General features: G+C 52.9%; 1 protein-coding gene across 1 annotated transcript in view; it reads left to right on the top strand.

The window, feature by feature from the left end:
* The first annotated feature begins 6,140 nt into the window (after positions 1 to 6,140).
* The window catches only part of Padi1 (peptidyl arginine deiminase 1), a 32,563-nt gene continuing 21,780 nt past the window's right edge, over positions 6,141 to 16,923 (top strand). Inside the window, exon 1 of the mRNA XM_021200114.1 lies at positions 6,141 to 6,353. Within this exon, the coding sequence (XP_021055773.1) occupies positions 6,262 to 6,353 (92 nt within the window). The 5' untranslated portion in view covers positions 6,141 to 6,261. The remainder of the gene's footprint in view (positions 6,354 to 16,923) is intronic.

Raw genomic sequence — 16,923 nt, 5'->3', positions numbered from 1 at the left:
TCTTATAGAACCCAGGACCACCAGCCCAGGGATGGCACTACTCACAATAGACTGGACCCTTCCCACCCTTGATCACTCATTGGGAAAATGCCTTACAGCTGGAGCTCATGGAGATATTGCCTCAACTGAGGCTCCTTCTCTGATGACTCTAGCTTGTGTCAAGTTGACGCAAACCCAGCCAGCACGCGCCCACCAAGGTAGTCTCTGAGTATTCTGGGATGTGTGAAGGGCTGAGGGGTGTGTGTGTGGGGGGGTGAGGGGTGAGATGCTGGGGACCAGAACACAGGAAACTCACGGAAACCTCAGGTCAGGAAATGGGTCCCCAGTGGAGGCAGCAGGAAGGCCCAGAGGGCGTTAGATGAGAGGTACCCAGTCAGGAGGGTCATGACAGGTCAAGCTTGTACTTCCCAATTTCATGAGCATTAACGATAACCTAGCCGCTATTTAATGTCTGTTTCTAAGCTTGTGCATTACTGAAGATTTTAAGGATCAGGAGATGAAGAGATTTAGGAGATTAGGAGCCATGGAGAAGTCCAGTTGAACTTTAGAAGAAAGGCATGGTGGGTGAGCACTCTACCAACAGCCTGACATCTGAGGCTGCGCGGGAGGCTCGCAGTAGAGGACTGTCAGGCTACAGCAAGCCACCAGGAGCTGCTGAAGTCTTCACAGGGAGACAGTGGCGTCTGGGTCAGGTGATGGTGATGGACAAGGGAGCAGGAAGGGGAAGGCCCGTGACCCAGACTGAGAGGCAGAGAAGATGGGCTGTAGGGCCGGCAACTGCTTAGAGTCTGCAAGCTAAGAGAAGGAGAGACTGAAGATGGGGTCCCGGTGCCCCTTAATGAGTGTCAGCATTCTGAGAGCTGCGGAGGCCAAGTGTGGCCAGGACAAGGCTGATTGACCTGAGGTCACTGAGTTGGCCACCTGTGGGGCGGCACTCTTGATCTTGAGCCCCTGAGGGCGCGGCACCCTCATGTCTGCTCAGCTGGTGCCCAAGCTTGACCCAGCCCTGGCAAAGCTATCATTTAGTACTGCTCCTGCGGTTGCATGGAACTCAGGTGACCCTCAGCAGAGAGCTGGGCCTGGGGTTTCGGCTCTGTGGGAACGGAGCCGACAAGGGTCACATGGCTTGTGGCCCTCACCCCTTCCTGCCATTACAGCTACTGGCCCCAGGGTCCCCTGTGGCAGGTACTCTGCTTTCTCATGACTGGAGAGTCAGAGCACCTGGGGACACTCCCCAGTCTACCAGCAGGCCCTGAAACCTGCCTTGGGTGACGGGGTGCAGAGAGAGGTTGGGGGGTATCCGGAAGACCCCAAGAAGAGTGGAGAACATCCCCCCACTGTCTGGAACTCTGGGTTCTAGGGTGGCACCTATAAAGAACAAGTTCCCTCTCCATGTTTGCTGAATGAATGAGTGCATGAATGAATGAATGAATGAATGAACTCCCATGTCACCTTGGGTACGTCGTTGCTCCCTTCAGGTTTTGGCTAACCGACTAGAAAATGAGCCCAGAGACCATGATCCATCAGAGGATCTTTCCAGAACAAAGGTGGAGTAGCAGGAAGCAGGTGGGACTGTCCCTGCCATTCCCACAGGTCCTGGGAGGTGACAACAGGGAGGGGAAGAGGTCTGGAGCTAGGGGCTCTACAGACGCCCCTCCCTGGAGGCTGCCCTGGGTAGGCCGAGGAATAGCTGGAGCTGTGACTCTTAGGCTGGCAGAGCCCACAGCTAGGGTTGGCAGCCTCAGAGTCCCTCAGACTTGTCACAAGGCCTAGACCAGCCATTCCTATGCCTTGCTGGGTGTCAAGGCTCCCCTGGCCCAGGTAACCTAGCCTCACAGGCGTCCAGCGACCTCCTGAAACAGATTTAACCATATCCTTACCCCAAACCCACACCGGCCTGCATTTAGCGTATCAGGGTTTTGTTCTTAGGGGATAACCACTGTGATCAGTCCAAGCCGTGCTGTGTCCCTGGGCCACAGTTGCCATCTGGCCCTATTATATCATTTCTGGCAAGTCCTCTCATTTAGACAGCCTGTCTGACCCCTGAAAGGTGTCTTGGTTGAAAACTCTGATCTAGTTCTGCACATAGGGAGCCGGGAGGGCCTTTAGGGGCTGTGATAATTTAGCAGCACCCTGGAACTTGCTAAGAGGGGTGTGTGTGTGTGTGTGTGTGTGTGTGTTTGTGTGTGTGTGTGTTTGTGTGTGTGTGTGTGTGTGTTTCTGACTTATCTCAAGTCATTCCTATAGCCAAACTTCCTCTGTTCACCACCTCCCTCTGAATAAACTTGCTGCCTGTCACTGTGAGTGTAGCCTGTCACTATGAGTGCAGCCCATGTCTGTACTGCCTGTGTCTGTGCCCCACGAAAGTCGGGTCACACTGCTCTGATTCCCTCTTGTATTCCCAGCACCAAGAACAATGGTCCGCGTTCCACCAAACCAATGAAGCGGGATGGGGAAATGGGACACGGTTGTTGGAACCCAGCACCAGACACCACCCAGCTGCTGTATCCCTGGCTCAGTCGCAGAGCATCCTGGGGGAACCTCTTAGTCCCACAGTTCCTGGGCAGCATTTCCAGCCACGACAGGAACTCTGAGCTGAGTATTCCATCAGTGAAGGGGTAGTGAAGTCACCCAGCTCCCACCCCGGCTCCTCGCAGACCTGAACTATCCTGCCTGGAGTCTCAAGTTCAAAGAGAATACAGCTTGGGTGTGCAGGATGTGACTTGGCGGGTTGTGGGTAAGGTGGGGGTCTGGACAGGTCAAATGTTCCTGGGAAATGTTCTCAGGTAGAAGGAAAGGAAGAGGGGTAAGGAGGGTCCCAGAGGGGTGTAGAGGGGACTGGAGAGGAGACGCGGGAGTTTCCTTCAATGAAAGAATAATGACAGTGGGAGCTGTTTTCTAAAACAGAGCATGACTGTTCAGATTGCTCATGACTTTATTTGAACAACATGAGAAAGTGCACAGAAGATGGATGAGGGCCTAATCCTTCCCTGACAGGGGCCTGTGGGTGACCAAGAGTCCAGGGGGACGCGAGGCAGACTGTGTGCAAAAAGCTCTGGCCTCAGTTCCCTTTTGAGGCTCTGTAAAATAGAGGTGCGTCCTATGGCGTCCCCGCCCATCCCTCCACAGCCTTTCTTGCTCCCCTTCATTTTCCTCAAGCCCGAGAGTGAGGCCTTGGAGAAAGCAGGTCCTGATGGCCCCCTGCCCTGCCCTCATTGGCTAAGAGCTCAGCCAAGCCTTGATCTGTCTGAACTTGGGTTTCCAGGATTGGTTATTGCCTGGAATTGTTGGGAAGGTCAGATGGGTGAATGTGTGGAAGAGTCTTACAATCTGTCCAGCACAGGGGAGGCTGATCGGGGCTTACAAGTATGGCACACCTCGTTGTCATGAGCACCACCATTGTCTTCATCCAGCATTGCCACCATCTTCTTGGACATCAATCACCTTTCTCCTCTTCTCCTTTCTTTCTCTTCCATCTATTCATTTATCCATTCATCCACCCACCCATTTGATCATTCACTCATGCCTCCATCCATTTGTCCACTCATCCATAAGTTCATCTATCTACTTGTCTGTCCATCTGTCCATACGTCCATCCATCCATCCATCCAATCTTCCTCAGTGGAAGCCTCTGGTCTTCTGGTGAGCTTCCTTTATATTCCTTACACTATTTAGAGAAAGTGGACATTTTTCTATCCCTAGAAGAGCTTAGACAAAATGACTGGGGTCCTGGTGCTCTTGGCTTGAAGAAGGGGTGTGGAAAGGCCACTCCTGAAGTTTTGCTGGCTTCTGTACCTGGAGGGTAAAATGAGGCTTAGTCTTGATGCCTACAGTATCATGAGCTTTTAAGGCCACAATATTACACTCAGCTGTGCTGGCAGCAGAGAAGATCATTCTGGAAAAGGGAACCAAATAAAAGCATATGGCAATTTGCTTTGTTTCCTGGCCCCCTAGGTGGGCTAGTGGTTCCTGAGATGGGAACCTCCATTGGGCTGCTGGGTAGGCCTCTTACAGGGAGCGCATCTCTTCTCTGACGTCCCCTGCCCGTGGACAGGAGATTCTTGGTTGTGTGCCTGCTGCTTGGCTCCAGAGACATGTTTCTCTGGACCCTGACCCTCATCACGAAGAGGACATGTCATTCACCCTCTCCTGAGCAGTCCTGTGGTGTCTTCCTGTTTACAACAGAATGGTTCAGCTGAGACCCACACCCAGCCTCTCGTCCATCCAGTCAAGACACCATCCCTTTGATCACTTGAGCCCCGAACACTGTGGCCATCTTTGCGTTCTTCTCCCCATTGAACTTCCAATTCACCCGCTGACTCCATCAGCTGCACTGTCTTCAGGACCTGCTCTCCATCCTGTTCCTCACTCCAGTGACACCCCCGGGGTCAGGGCTCCATCACCTCTGCCCAGAGGGTGGAGAGCCGGTAGCCTCTAGCGTCATATGCCTCTCTCTTGCCTCTGGGAGGTATCTATTTCCTAGCCCATCAAGTCCTCAGAGCAAGGGACCTGGACGTCTCTGCTTCTCCTAGGGATGAGTGCACAGGAGCCCAGCAACACCCGTGTGAGCACAGGGCATCTGAGACTTTGTCACTTCACATCAAGGAACCTGCCTCCTGAGCTCAGATAAGAGTTTCCCTATATACTCTTCTCCTCTTTCATTCCTTCTTCCTTCCTTCCTTGTTGAAAGACCAGACTTAAACTCACTACACAGCTCAGGCTGACCTTGAACTCCTGACCTCTCCTGTCGCAGATGCAGGCATTCACTGCCATGACACTCAGTTTTATGCAATAGGAAAGATGGAAAGAAGACAGGAGGGAAGGAAGGAAAATTATAAAACCATTTCAGAAGTGTCCATACCTGTGCTTGTGTCTGTCTGTCTCTCTCATACACACAGATACGTAAACATGATCAGAAGGAGATGTATCAAAATTAACAGGCACTTGCTCTATGTAACCTCTACCCTCTTCATGTTTCCCCTTAGGTCATTTTCAACTTTAAAGAAATAAGTTTCCTAGAATAGGAAAATGATATTAGGGGCAGTGCACGAACAGGTCTGTGTAGACTGTAGTCATATAACGTCAGCCGTGCGTGGTCCTAGCTTTCCTGTTTGCTGTTTGCCTGTGGGAAGGTTGGGTAAGACACCCGAGAAAGCCCCCGTTCTCCAGGATCCCATAAGAACAATTCCCTCCCTCCTCACGGGGCCACCGTGGGAATGAAAGCTGTATAAGTGATTTGGGTGAGCTGGCGCACGCCTTTAATCCCAGCGCTTGGGAGGCTGAGGCAGGGGAAGAGGAAGTGTTCTCTGTGAGTTCAAGGCCAGCCTGGTCTACAGAGTGAGTTCCGGGAACAACAACAACTAAATAAATACATAACTAAATAAAATTAAAAAATAAAATAAAAAGAAAGAAGAAAGACGTGTAAGTGAAGGAGGTAGGGTGGGGCATCTCAGGCTAACACTTTGAGCCCATGGTCAAGGTGATCACCCGTTGACTTTGTGCTCTCTGATTTCTGGGAACCTCTGAGTTCTGGGTACCAGCATTCACCTCATGGTGGATTTGTGCGCAGGCAGTTCTACCACTCAATAGCAATGTACCTAGAGGCCTGACTGGCCGCCAGCACATCTTCTAGACAAGGCTAACTCTCTTCCACTGCCCTGAACTTTTACCCCATGACGAGGTCCTCCTGTCTCAGCGGCTGTCACACACACGGGGTCACTGAGTCCAGGGGGGCTCACGAGCCTCTATGCCCTCGGTGGCTCTGAGTGTCAGGCCTGGGATTTGAACCTCACACGACGCCCTGAGGACTGGATTGCCTCTGTCGGGAGATAGGATCTACACATTTCTTAGTGTGAGCCCTCAGAGAGGCAGTCGCAGGGTGGGATCAGGCACCAAGAGGCTGGGTGGCAAGGCTGGGACCCTCTGAGCTTCCTGTTGGCAGCCAAACCTGGCTGCTTTCAGGTCCCCTTCCCACCCCACGGAGAGTTTCAAACACCTCCCTCCCAGCCTCCTAGATTGACAGCCCATGACTTAGGTGACTGGGCGTGGAGCCAGGAGGTGGGGACCAGGCTCAGGCAGGCTCCCCAGGTTGCAGGGTGAAATTAAAAGGGAGGAGGAAAGAGCTCCAGCCCATCAGAACGCACGCTTCTACCCGGCAGCCGGGTGTCCCCAAGGAGATCTGGGGAGCCGGGGAGCAGCTGGGGCTTGTGGCTGCTGGGCACCCAAGCTGACCCGACCAGGAGCCTGGAAGCTCGGCCGAGGATGGCCTCCCCGCGAGCTGTGCAGTTGTCTCTGAGAAAGCCGACTCATGCTGTGTGTGTGGTGGGTGTGGAGACACTGGTGAACATCTACAGGTGAGACCCGGGACGCTTTCCAGTGCTCAGGGCAGGGGGATCCGCAGGCAAAAGAGGATGCAGGGCAGTGGAGCTGGAAGGGTGATGACAGACACCAGAGATGGCAGACCTGGCTTCAGAGCTTGTAAGGGAAGGAAATTGGGTCTGCCCCAGTGCACTGGGGCCAGGACATTGGGTCCAGTTCCTGGATGAAGGTGGGTTCAGGAGACGACCCTGAGTCCTGAGGCCAAGCTCTGTCTGGGTTCGACATGACAGTCTTCAAATGGAGCAGTAGAAGGAAGTGGGGCTCGAGCCAGGGAAGAGGGTTGGGCCCCCCTTCCTCCCTCCACGTCTTGCCAGTTTTCCACCTCTCTGCGGTTAGGGGTGTGCATGTGACATTTTGACCCTTGGAGGCCAGCCAGGGACAACCAGAGTGACTGGGATTAAGAGGGAGTAGTCAAGGCATAACTCAATGACTTAATTTAAGAAGTGATCCTGGGGCAAAGCCTGGGACTTGGGCTGGCAAGAGACGATGATGGTGATGGTGATGGTGATGATGATGGTAGTGATGATGATGATGNTGATGGTGATGATGATGATGGTGATGGTGATGATGATGATGATGATGGTGATGGTGATGATGATCATGGTGATGATGATCATGGTATGATGATGGTGATGATGATGGTGGTGGTGGTGGTGGTTGTGATGGCGGCCATAGCGACATCTGAATAGGATAGCCGTGACTTCAGTTTTCCCCATTGACCCGAATCTTCCCTGTCCTGGCTCTGCTTAGATGAGGATGCAGGGACCTGGGTGGCAGCTCTTTACCCGGCTACTGTGGAAGTTGGTGATCTCTGAGGCCTATGGAGCTCTAGGTGAGGTGCCTTCCACAGAGGGCTGAGGCCCGGGAATTGCCAGGCATCATTTGAACTCAGCTCATCCTTGGGGCTCAGTTCCACGTTTGCCCAGCCAAATGGGGGAGCGCTGTACCTATTGCCTGTCTGAACTTCATTGATGCTTTGTCTTACTGGTCCCCTCTTAAGTAATGGCATAGGTCCTGGGGACAGGGATGGGGAGGAACAGACAGACGCTCTGGAGGCCGGACTTTGACTACCCTCCACTGGGGACCAGAGTGGCTAATGGAATTGTATCCATTCTTGCCCGTTTAGCATACGATTCTAGATTTAATTAATAGGGTTCATTGAGTGAAGAGAGAGGGGGGAAGAAGGAGCAAGAGGAGGAGGAGGGAGAAGGAAAGGGAAAGGAGAGAGAGAGAGAGAGAGAGAGATAGAGAGAGAGAGAGAGAGAGAGAGAGAGAGAATGTTTGGTGCTCCCTGGGCCTTTACACATATTAGACAAATGTTCTACCCCAGGATGACCAGCCCCCAGAATTTTTTTTTAGCTATGGCGTGGAACATCTGTATCCTACAGCCTGCAGTTGAGCTGAAGCTCGGCTGAGACCATTCTCCCTGTACTGCATCTGGCAGTCCTGCTTTGACACTGATGTCAGGGAAGGAGAACCCATGTGTGGGTCCCGCCTGCCTGAATCCAGGGTCCTGCTCCGGACAAGGTTGTTTCTAGAAAGTTCTTTCAAGCCTCAGCCCTGGGTTACTCTACTAAGGCACTTGGCAGGGCGCCAGGTCTACCTTCTGTCATCCGGTCCCCATCCCCATCTGGTCCCATCCTTCCCACCCTCACCCCTATCACAGCTAACTTGTAGAGTTCCTGGCTTCTCCTTGCCCAGGACTCTGAGTCCTGATTGGATAACCTGGGCCCTCTGAAGCTCAGTGGGGAGGTTACATATGCAGCCCGGTGTGCGTCCTGGCTCTGTTGGTCGCTGGTTGTGCGAGCCACTGCCCTTCTGGGAGCCTGTTTCTGCCTCTCCGAGTGGGGACGAATGAGACCTGCCTGTGCCTGTCTGTGGTAGGTGACTGATAGGATGTGCCAGCTGCGGGCGCCCCCACATCTGTTCTTCCCATTTCTCCTCGGAGAGGGGAGGGGACAAGGCCAGCACAGGGTATATGGGGGGCCACCAAGCCCTTAGCATTATCCTTTGGTGTGGCTGTCCCTGATGAAAGCAGAGGGACCTACCTTGGCTGCGGTGTCCCTTGACTGACTCTGGGAGGGACTAAAGTGTCAGCTCTGTACCTGAGCACTAACATTACAGCTACCCAGAGTTTACAAGGGACATAGGAATTTGCTTTGTGACACCAAGGAGGAACTCTCCTGCCCAGGGGCAGTGACAGTGGGAAAGGTGCCTTGAATGGACAAGCCAGTGGGACTTCCAGGAGCCTGAGGCTCCCCCAGGGGCTGGGTTAGAGCCAGGCCACACATGATGATGTGATGAATTTGGGGCTCCTCCACCCCTTTGCTTGGTGACTGGCTCCTGCGGAGGCCAAGGGGCTCAGAACTGGTCTTGCTTGCTGATAAGCCTGGGGAAGGTCCCCCCAAGTATGAGGTATGCCGGTCATCTGAGCTGCCCAGAGTTTGAACCTCCAGATGATAGTGCATAAGGTGACATCAGAGGAAGTGATTAATCTCCCCAGAGGCCACATGGCCTGGCTATTTGAAAAAAAATGTTTGTATATGGGGTTAATTGTGTGCCATGGGGTAACTAGTCTCAACAGGGGTTGTAGGCCATCTGTCACAGGGCTAGCTTAATATCTTCATGGGCTATCTCAGCACCCTGATGCCTCTCTCCTGGTGGGTTATCTCACCACCTCGACTCCCATTCCCAATAGGCTGCTTCAGCACCCTGACCCCTTCAGGCCACTGGGCTACATCAATGGTCTCACCTCACTTTCAGCAAGGCAAAATAGGATGTTCAGGGATTTGGGGCACAGGAGTATGGGGGGGCATGAAACTCTCCGATGAGCTACAAGAAGGACCAGACCTGAGCTTCTCCTGGGCTTCCTGAATTCCAAAACCAACCATGCCCTACAGTGCATCTGTCTGACTCTCCCCGACTGGGTAGATTAGTGCTGTCATCCTCCAGGGAGCACGGGGAGGCAGAACTGGGGTCCCAATCTGAGGGACTGACGGGCTACAGGCACTGCTGGGACCATGCTGGGCTCCTGCTCTCCTCGCTCCAGCCTGTCCTTGTACCTGCATAAGGAAGAGCGCCTTTGTTGGGAGGTGACGTTTGAACACTTCCATTTTTGAGTTCCTGGATTGTGTGAGGCCACAGAGGAAGGAAGCACAGGTCTGGTCCCCTGCTCGCCTGAGGGCTGTCAGGGGTAGAACAGTAAGTGAACGGTGGGGCATCCTCACAGCAAAAAGGGCGTCGAGCCGGATGCAGGGACGTACTGTCATTCCACCACTTAGGAGACGGAGGCAGGAGGATCGCAAGTCTAAGGCCAGCCTGGGCAACTGCATGACACTCTGTCTGAAGATAAAAAGTGAAAAGTGCTGGGTGTGTAGCTCAGAGGTAGAGTGCGTACCTAGCATGCGGGAGGCCCTGGGTTCAATCCTCGGGGCTGTCAAAATGGAAGACCCGATCTATTATCTATCTCAGAGGCCTGTTCCCTCAGCTCCATAGACACAGCTGTCGCCTACCGTGCTCAGCTGACTGGAGAAAGGCCAGGAGGATTCCAGAGCTGTTAGCAAGTCTGGGCTGGCACTGAGAAAACTGGGACTTGTGGACACGAGCCAACCTGGCCTCGTAGAAGAGATGCATCTGAGTCCGGGCCTCGAAATGCACCCTGGGCCCCAGAGCAGGACCCCAGGCATTCTGGGTTTGAGTTCAAGGCCCCTTGAAACACTACTAGCAAGTACTTCCCATGAGCCCTTGGGGGTCATACATCAGACCAAACTGTTCCTGGCCTAGACCTCAGGCATAGCGTTAGTTTGGGTGGAAGATAGGTCACTAACTCCACAGGGACTCGCAGAGGGGCAGCAGGCATGCTGTAAGACAGGTTGGTCACCAAGGCTCTGGACATGGGTGCATGTGGTCCCAACCTCTGGAGTTGGTGGAGAGAGAGAGGAGGGCTAGGTCCTCCCCTCCCCCACCCTAGCCAACACTCACCTGGCTTCATTGAGAGAAGCTCCCAGAACTGGTCAATTTAGTGGTTTCTCAGAACATGATAGGCGGGAGTCTTATTGGTCCTTGAAGGCTGTGTGACCTTGGGCCAATCACTTAGCCCCTCTGAGCTTGCTTTCTCTCAGCCTAGGTAGGTACGGGTGAGGTCACCTATTGTGTGCCTGTACAGTTGGCATCTCTAGTTTCTCCATTTTACTAATGAGGAATTTCATCACCCACAGGTCTCAGATCTCCTTTGGCAAGGGAAAAATAATTTTAAATTGGGCCCTTTCTCTTGGGGTACTTTGGTCTCTGCTTCGAAGGACAGGGAGTGAGTGGCAGCTGTCACCCGGAGCCCTGTATCCACTGTGGTGAGGCCTGCCAGCTCCGTCCATCCTCCTGGGCTTGCTAGGTAGCCTGCCCTGAGCAATGACAGGGCGTTGCAAGGTGCCCATGAACCACCGATCGCTATCAGTGGAAGGAGAGGTCATAGCCACACCCCATATGGCACAGACCTTAGGGAAGTGAGTATGTGTGGGACTGGACCAGCCATGCATGGCCCTCTGTGACCCCTGCCAGCTGCACACAGCTAAAGGGACACAGGGAGAGAACCAAGGCTGAGAGGTGTCTGAGTGGCACCCCTCCCGCCAACCCTAGTCCACCTGGCTTGTGCCTGCTTACAGAGCTCACTGACAAGCCAGCGTGAGGGCTGTTTTTTAAAACGTGGGTGTGTGTATGTGCATATGTATTAGTGCTCCTGTATGCACATGTGCGTGTGGAGGCCAGAGGATAATCTTGGGTGTATTTCCTCAAGAGCCATCCACCCTGGCTCTTTTGAGACAGGGAACTGGGACTTGCCAGTTAGAGCAGATTCTCTGGTCAATGATCTCCAGAGATCTTCCTGTTGTCTCTTCCTGGTATATGAGTCACCCAGGCTTTTATTTTTTTTCTTATGAGTGCTCTGTCTGGATGTACATATACATATATGCATACATATACACACACATACATACACAATATACACATATGGACATATACATACATACATACACACATACATATATACACATACAGACACATACAGATATACATACATATGTGTATACATACATATACACACATACATATATACACGTACATATACAATATACACATATGTACATATATACATTCATACACATATACATATACACACATACATATACACACATATGCATATACACATATATACATATACACATATACATATATACACACACATATATACACATATATACATAAACACATATATACATATACACATGTATACATACACACATACATATATACACACATATGTATGCATGCAGTGCCCAAGAGGTCAGAAGAAGACATCAGATCCCCTGGAACTGGAGTTATAGATAGTTGTGACCTGCCTAGTGAGGGCCGGGAATTGAACCTGGGTCCTTTGCAAGAGTCGTAAGCACGGTTAATCACTGAGTCATCTCTCCAGCCCACCCCTAGGTTTTTTAATGTGATTTTGGGCATTGAATTCACTTGCAAGGATTTACCAGTGGGGCCATTTCCCCAGTCCCTGATTTTATTTGCTTGTTTAAGATGTCTCTTGCTACAGAAGCCAGGCTGACCTTGAACTCGGAATCCTCCTGCATGCTGCCCTCTGAGACAGCAGTCTCTGCTCGAGAGGCTGGTTTGTGTGTGGTGAGCCTGGTCTGGCTCTTTGGTCTGCTGAGACGGAAAGGGTCACACAGCATTCTCACACATGGGTCCCCGTCTCTTCCTGTCTGGTGCCCACCCCTCCAAGACCCTCAGCGCCATTTGTAGCAGCAGTGGCCATGGCTGTGACTTCTAGTGCTTCCCATAATATGCCTTTAACTCTCACAGCAAGCTTGCAAGGCAGAGAGGATCATGGTCTCCATTTTGCAAAGAAACTAAGACAGAGAGAGAGAGATTGAGAGACCTTCTGAAAACAGAGGGACCGCAACTGCTGGGGCTGGGATTTGAACCCACATCTGCCTGATTCCAGATTCTGTAAGCTCTACTGTACTCTACTGCAGGGAAGCTTGATCTCTGGGAGTTCTCTCTGCTGCAGAGTCCATGTGAGGGGGGGGGTCACCCCTAGCCATGCTCCATGCTTGAATCTCATCTCTCTGCTGTGTAGCCCCATGTGTGACTACTCGGGGCTTCCTCTCTGCTCCTTGTTCTGCGGGCAGATGCTGAGGATGGAGTCAGAGGGCAGATCAGGGACCATGGTGTCTCTTTGGGTGCCATTCTTCACTGGGTGAATGTATGTCACACAGTACAAAGGTGTTCAGACTGAACCACAAGCAGTCTTAATGGGAGCATCGCCGTCTCTCAGGCTTAGAGACTTTGGGGGCCAGGCCAGCCTGGGACACTGACCTGCCACCATCATCAGCTCCAGCCACCTGGGCCTGTGTGGCCTTCTCTGTGTTAGTCCCTGAGACAGCCTGTACCTCCTATTTCTTCTTGCAGGGCCACTGCCCAGCACAGGTCTCTCACAAGCCTTACCTACCCAGCTCCTGCCCCTGTTGTAGGTGATGCCTAAGTGTGGATGGGTAGCACAAAGGTCCCAATATTTGTCCTCCTGAGAGTAGGTGGCCTGAAAGATGGAAACTTCCGGGTAGAAGTCTGCAGCCTAGCGGGAGGAAAGGCATTGTAATGACAGGAACCACGCAGAGAGTTGTGGGATGTAGGAAGTGCTCAGGCTGAGTCCTGTCTGTCTGTCTGTCTGTCTGTCTGTCTGTCTGTCTGTCTGTCTGTGTGTCTCTGTGTGTGTCTGTGTCCATGATGAGCCCTCGGGCCCCTGGGACCTGGAGTGCATAGGTGCTCACTGTTCTTGGGACCAGAGAGTCACGGACACTGTGTTGAGGCCTGCACTGACCTTGAAAGATCAGGTGAGGATGGAGACTGGGGTGGCCGACTTTCCTGCTTGGTCCCACCCCCACCCCCAGGCTTGCTCGAGAGGAAACCCTCTGAGGAGCTTGTGTGGAAATTCTACCCTTCCCAAGTCCTCCTCATCCTCTCCTATGACCTCCTCCCTCCCTTCGGCAGGAGCGTGTCCTGCCAGCCCCTGTGAGAGAGGGGAGATAACTGCTCTCTGCTGTGTGATCTGAGGAAGGTGGCCTCACCTCTCTGAACGCCCTCCCTGCCCGCCTGAGAGGGTTACTGGGAATGAAACAGAGACGCGGGCAAGAGTATCACAAACTTAGCTAAGGTGCTTGAAGCGCCCCTCAGTCCCCAGCAGCAGGACAGATGTCCCCAGGAGGACTGAGGAGGGCAGGGCTCCACCCTCATGGCCCCTTGGTGTTCTCTAGGTCCTGGCGACCTTCACCACTACTTTAGCTGGCTCTGCTCCAAGCTTCAGGGATGAGTCAGTCTGGTGAAGGTGTCTCCAGCGCGCAGGCAGACCTGGAGGGTCTCCTGTGCTGCAGGCTGCAAAGGGGGACAGCGGTGCTAGGCCAGGGCAGGCGGCACAGGCTGAGAAGATCGACAGCAGCGGCCACCAATCAGAGCGCACTTTACAGCAGCCCCAGCCCCAGGGGAGGCTGCGTGGAGGGGGATAACCAAGGCTGACTCCATTAGGGACCACACTCTGGGGAGGTTAGTCCCTGCCTCAGGGAAACAGTGGCATTTGAGATGGGTCATGAAGAAGCAAAAGACGCCATGCCCCTGCCCCAGCAGAGATGAGGTGGAGGAAAGGCTGGGGCGGGGGTGAGGGGAGATATCTCAGGCTGATAATGGACACAGAGATGAAAATGAGGGCTTGGTTTGAAGAGAGTAGTAGAAGCAATACGGGGCCGATGTTCTAATTTGTTTCTATCGCTGTGATAAAGACCGTGCGTGGCCAAAGAAACTTGGCGATGAAGAGTTTATCTGGCACAGCCTGGCAAGAACTGGTTGCTAGTTACAGGGAAGGGTGCGAGGAACTGCCTATAGACCACTGGTCAAGGCCACACATTCCGTTCTGAAGGAAGTCGGGGCAGGAGCTCAGGGCAGGCACTCGGAGGCAGGAGCTGAGGAGAAGCCGGGGAGGGGTGCTGCTTACTGGCTCGCTCCCCATGGCTTCCTCAGCCTGCTTTCTTTCTTTCTTTTTCTTTTTCCTTTTTCTTCATTTTTTTTAGAATTATTTATTGTATGTATATGTGTACACTGTATCTGACTTCAGACACTTCAGAAGAGGGCGTCAGATCTTGTTATGGGTGGTTATGAGCCACCATGTGGTTGCTGGGATTTGAACTCCGGACCTTCGGAAGAGCAGTCGGGTGCTCTTACCCACTGAGCCATCTCACCAGCCCCATTTTTTTTTTTTTAGAATTATTTATTTTATGTATATGAGTACACTGTAGCTGTCTTCAGACACACCAGAAGATCTCATTACAGATGATTGGGAGCCACCATGTGGTTGCTGGGATTTGAACTCAGGACCTTCGGAAGAGCAGTCAGTGCTCTTAACTGCTGAGCCACCTCTCCAGCCCTCCAGACTGCTTTCTTATAGCACCCAGGACCACCAGCTCAGAGATGGCACCGCCCACAATAGTCTGGGCCCTCCCACATCAATCATGAATCAAGAAAATGCCCCCACATACTTGGGGCTGTGGGACAATCTGAATTTTCCCAATGATGTTCCCCAATAGCCCTAGCTTGTGTCAAGTTGACCAAACAAACAAACAAACAACAACAAAACAAACCTCACCAGCATAGCCCCTTTGGCTCCTCCCCCATTATCTCTGAGACCGGGTTTCAGCATGTAGCCCCAGCTGGCCTGGAGCTGGCTTAAACTCAACGATCTGCCTGCCTCTGCCTCTCTAGTGCTTAGACTAGGGGACGGCACCACCACGCCTGTCCTGTCACTTTAGGAAGAGGTTTCCTTTGACTGTGAGCTTGGGGACAAGTGCCAGACGTCACAATGCCAGGAGTTCCCAGTAAGATACCCGGCAGAGAGGCACTATGGGTAATGGTGTGTGCAGGGAGCAGATCCCACTGTGGACCTCCTGGCCTGACCCCAGCTCCCACGCAATCTGTCCTTTAATTTATGGCCCACCCACAGACCTGTAGTGCCAGTCCGATGCCCGAGGCTCCGGGAGGGGTAGGGCCAGGATGCCAAGGGAATGAGAATCCAAGGGCACACAGCACCCTCCTGGCAAAACCCGCCTCTCTCGGGCACCACAAGAAATAGCTGTGGCAACACTGCCTGGTCCTCTGGGACCTTGCTGAACGCCTGCCGCCGACATGGACAGGGTGAGGGTGGCCAGAGTCTCGAAGACCCTGGGATTGAGCTGGATAGGTCCCTGCGTGCCCCAGAGAAGGGCCCTGAAGGCCTGTTCTGCTCGTAGCTGCCTCTCGAGGGAAGCCACTGACTGGTCCCTAGCTATGGGGGTGGGTAGACAGGAACGGGATATGGCAACTTTACTGAAGGATTGGCTTGAAATCAAAGGTGGATCTTTCTGTCTTCTGGTGCTGTGACCACGACTAAAAGCAACTTATACAAGAACGTGTTTAATTTGGGGCCCCTGGTTTCAGAGCATTAGAGTTCAGGTCCCTGGCGGCAGGGGCCACGGCAAGCATACAGACAGGCATGGTGCAGGCGCAGTATCCGAGCGTTTACAACCTGATCCTCAAACAGAAGACGGAAAGGGAGAGATAACTGGGAAAGGCCTGGATTTTAGAAGCCTCCAAGCCCAGCCCCAGTGACACACCTCCCTGAGGCCACACCTCCTCCGAGACCACAGCCTTCCGAGGCCACACCTCCCCGGGCCCCGCCCCGAGGCTCCGCCTCCTAATCCAGCTACCAACTGAGGATCAAGCTTTCCAAATATAGGACCCTCTAGAGAGGATTCTCATTCAAACCGCCACAGCTTCCAGCACTGACTGCGAAGTTGCTTAAGTCCTGAAGGAAGGGGAGACACTAGGCACTAGGCACGTGCACACACACACACACACACACACACCTCCGCTTCCAACCCACATTCAAGTCAGGCATCAGATTCAATGACAATGGCTTTATTGGTGGTATAATGATCAATCTGGGACAGACACTACTGTCTTGCCAAAATGTGGAATGAGCTGCAGACACAGCCAGCCACAGTGACAAGAAATGGGCTCTAGAACCTTTACAAGGCACTCGCCAATAAGGAGTAACATGCAGTGTGACCGTCGTGTTGATAAGTTTTACAATAAGCGTGTATGCTTATAAGTGTCCCCATAAGGCTGTTAAACCTGGGGGTGGGGGCGGGGCAGCAAGGATACATTGTTGAGGCTGGGTGGAGGGAAAGCAAGCAGAGCTGAGGGGTTTGCAGCCAGCTGGGAATGTGTTTCAAGCAAAAAGGGAAAGGATGCTGGCTCGGCAGATGGAGTGACTTTCGTGGCCTGGGTAGGAAGGAAGGCTGCCGCCTGGGTGGAGGTGTGTTCCAGAAGTTATGAAAATGGGTGATGTTTGCTGTGCACATAAGTTGGGTATGAGGGAGAAGGGAAGTTGGGGTACGGATGACACCTCCAGTCCAGGCCAGGGGCAGGCCTAGGGTGGTGGGGTCAGGTGTAATAAGATACAGGTGA

Source organism: Mus pahari, chromosome 6 (assembly GCF_900095145.1).
Source record: "Mus pahari chromosome 6, PAHARI_EIJ_v1.1, whole genome shotgun sequence".
Classification (NCBI taxonomy): Eukaryota; Metazoa; Chordata; class Mammalia; order Rodentia; family Muridae; genus Mus; species Mus pahari.
Note: the sequence above shows the minus strand (reverse complement) of the source record. Positions and strands in the feature narration are given on the sequence as shown.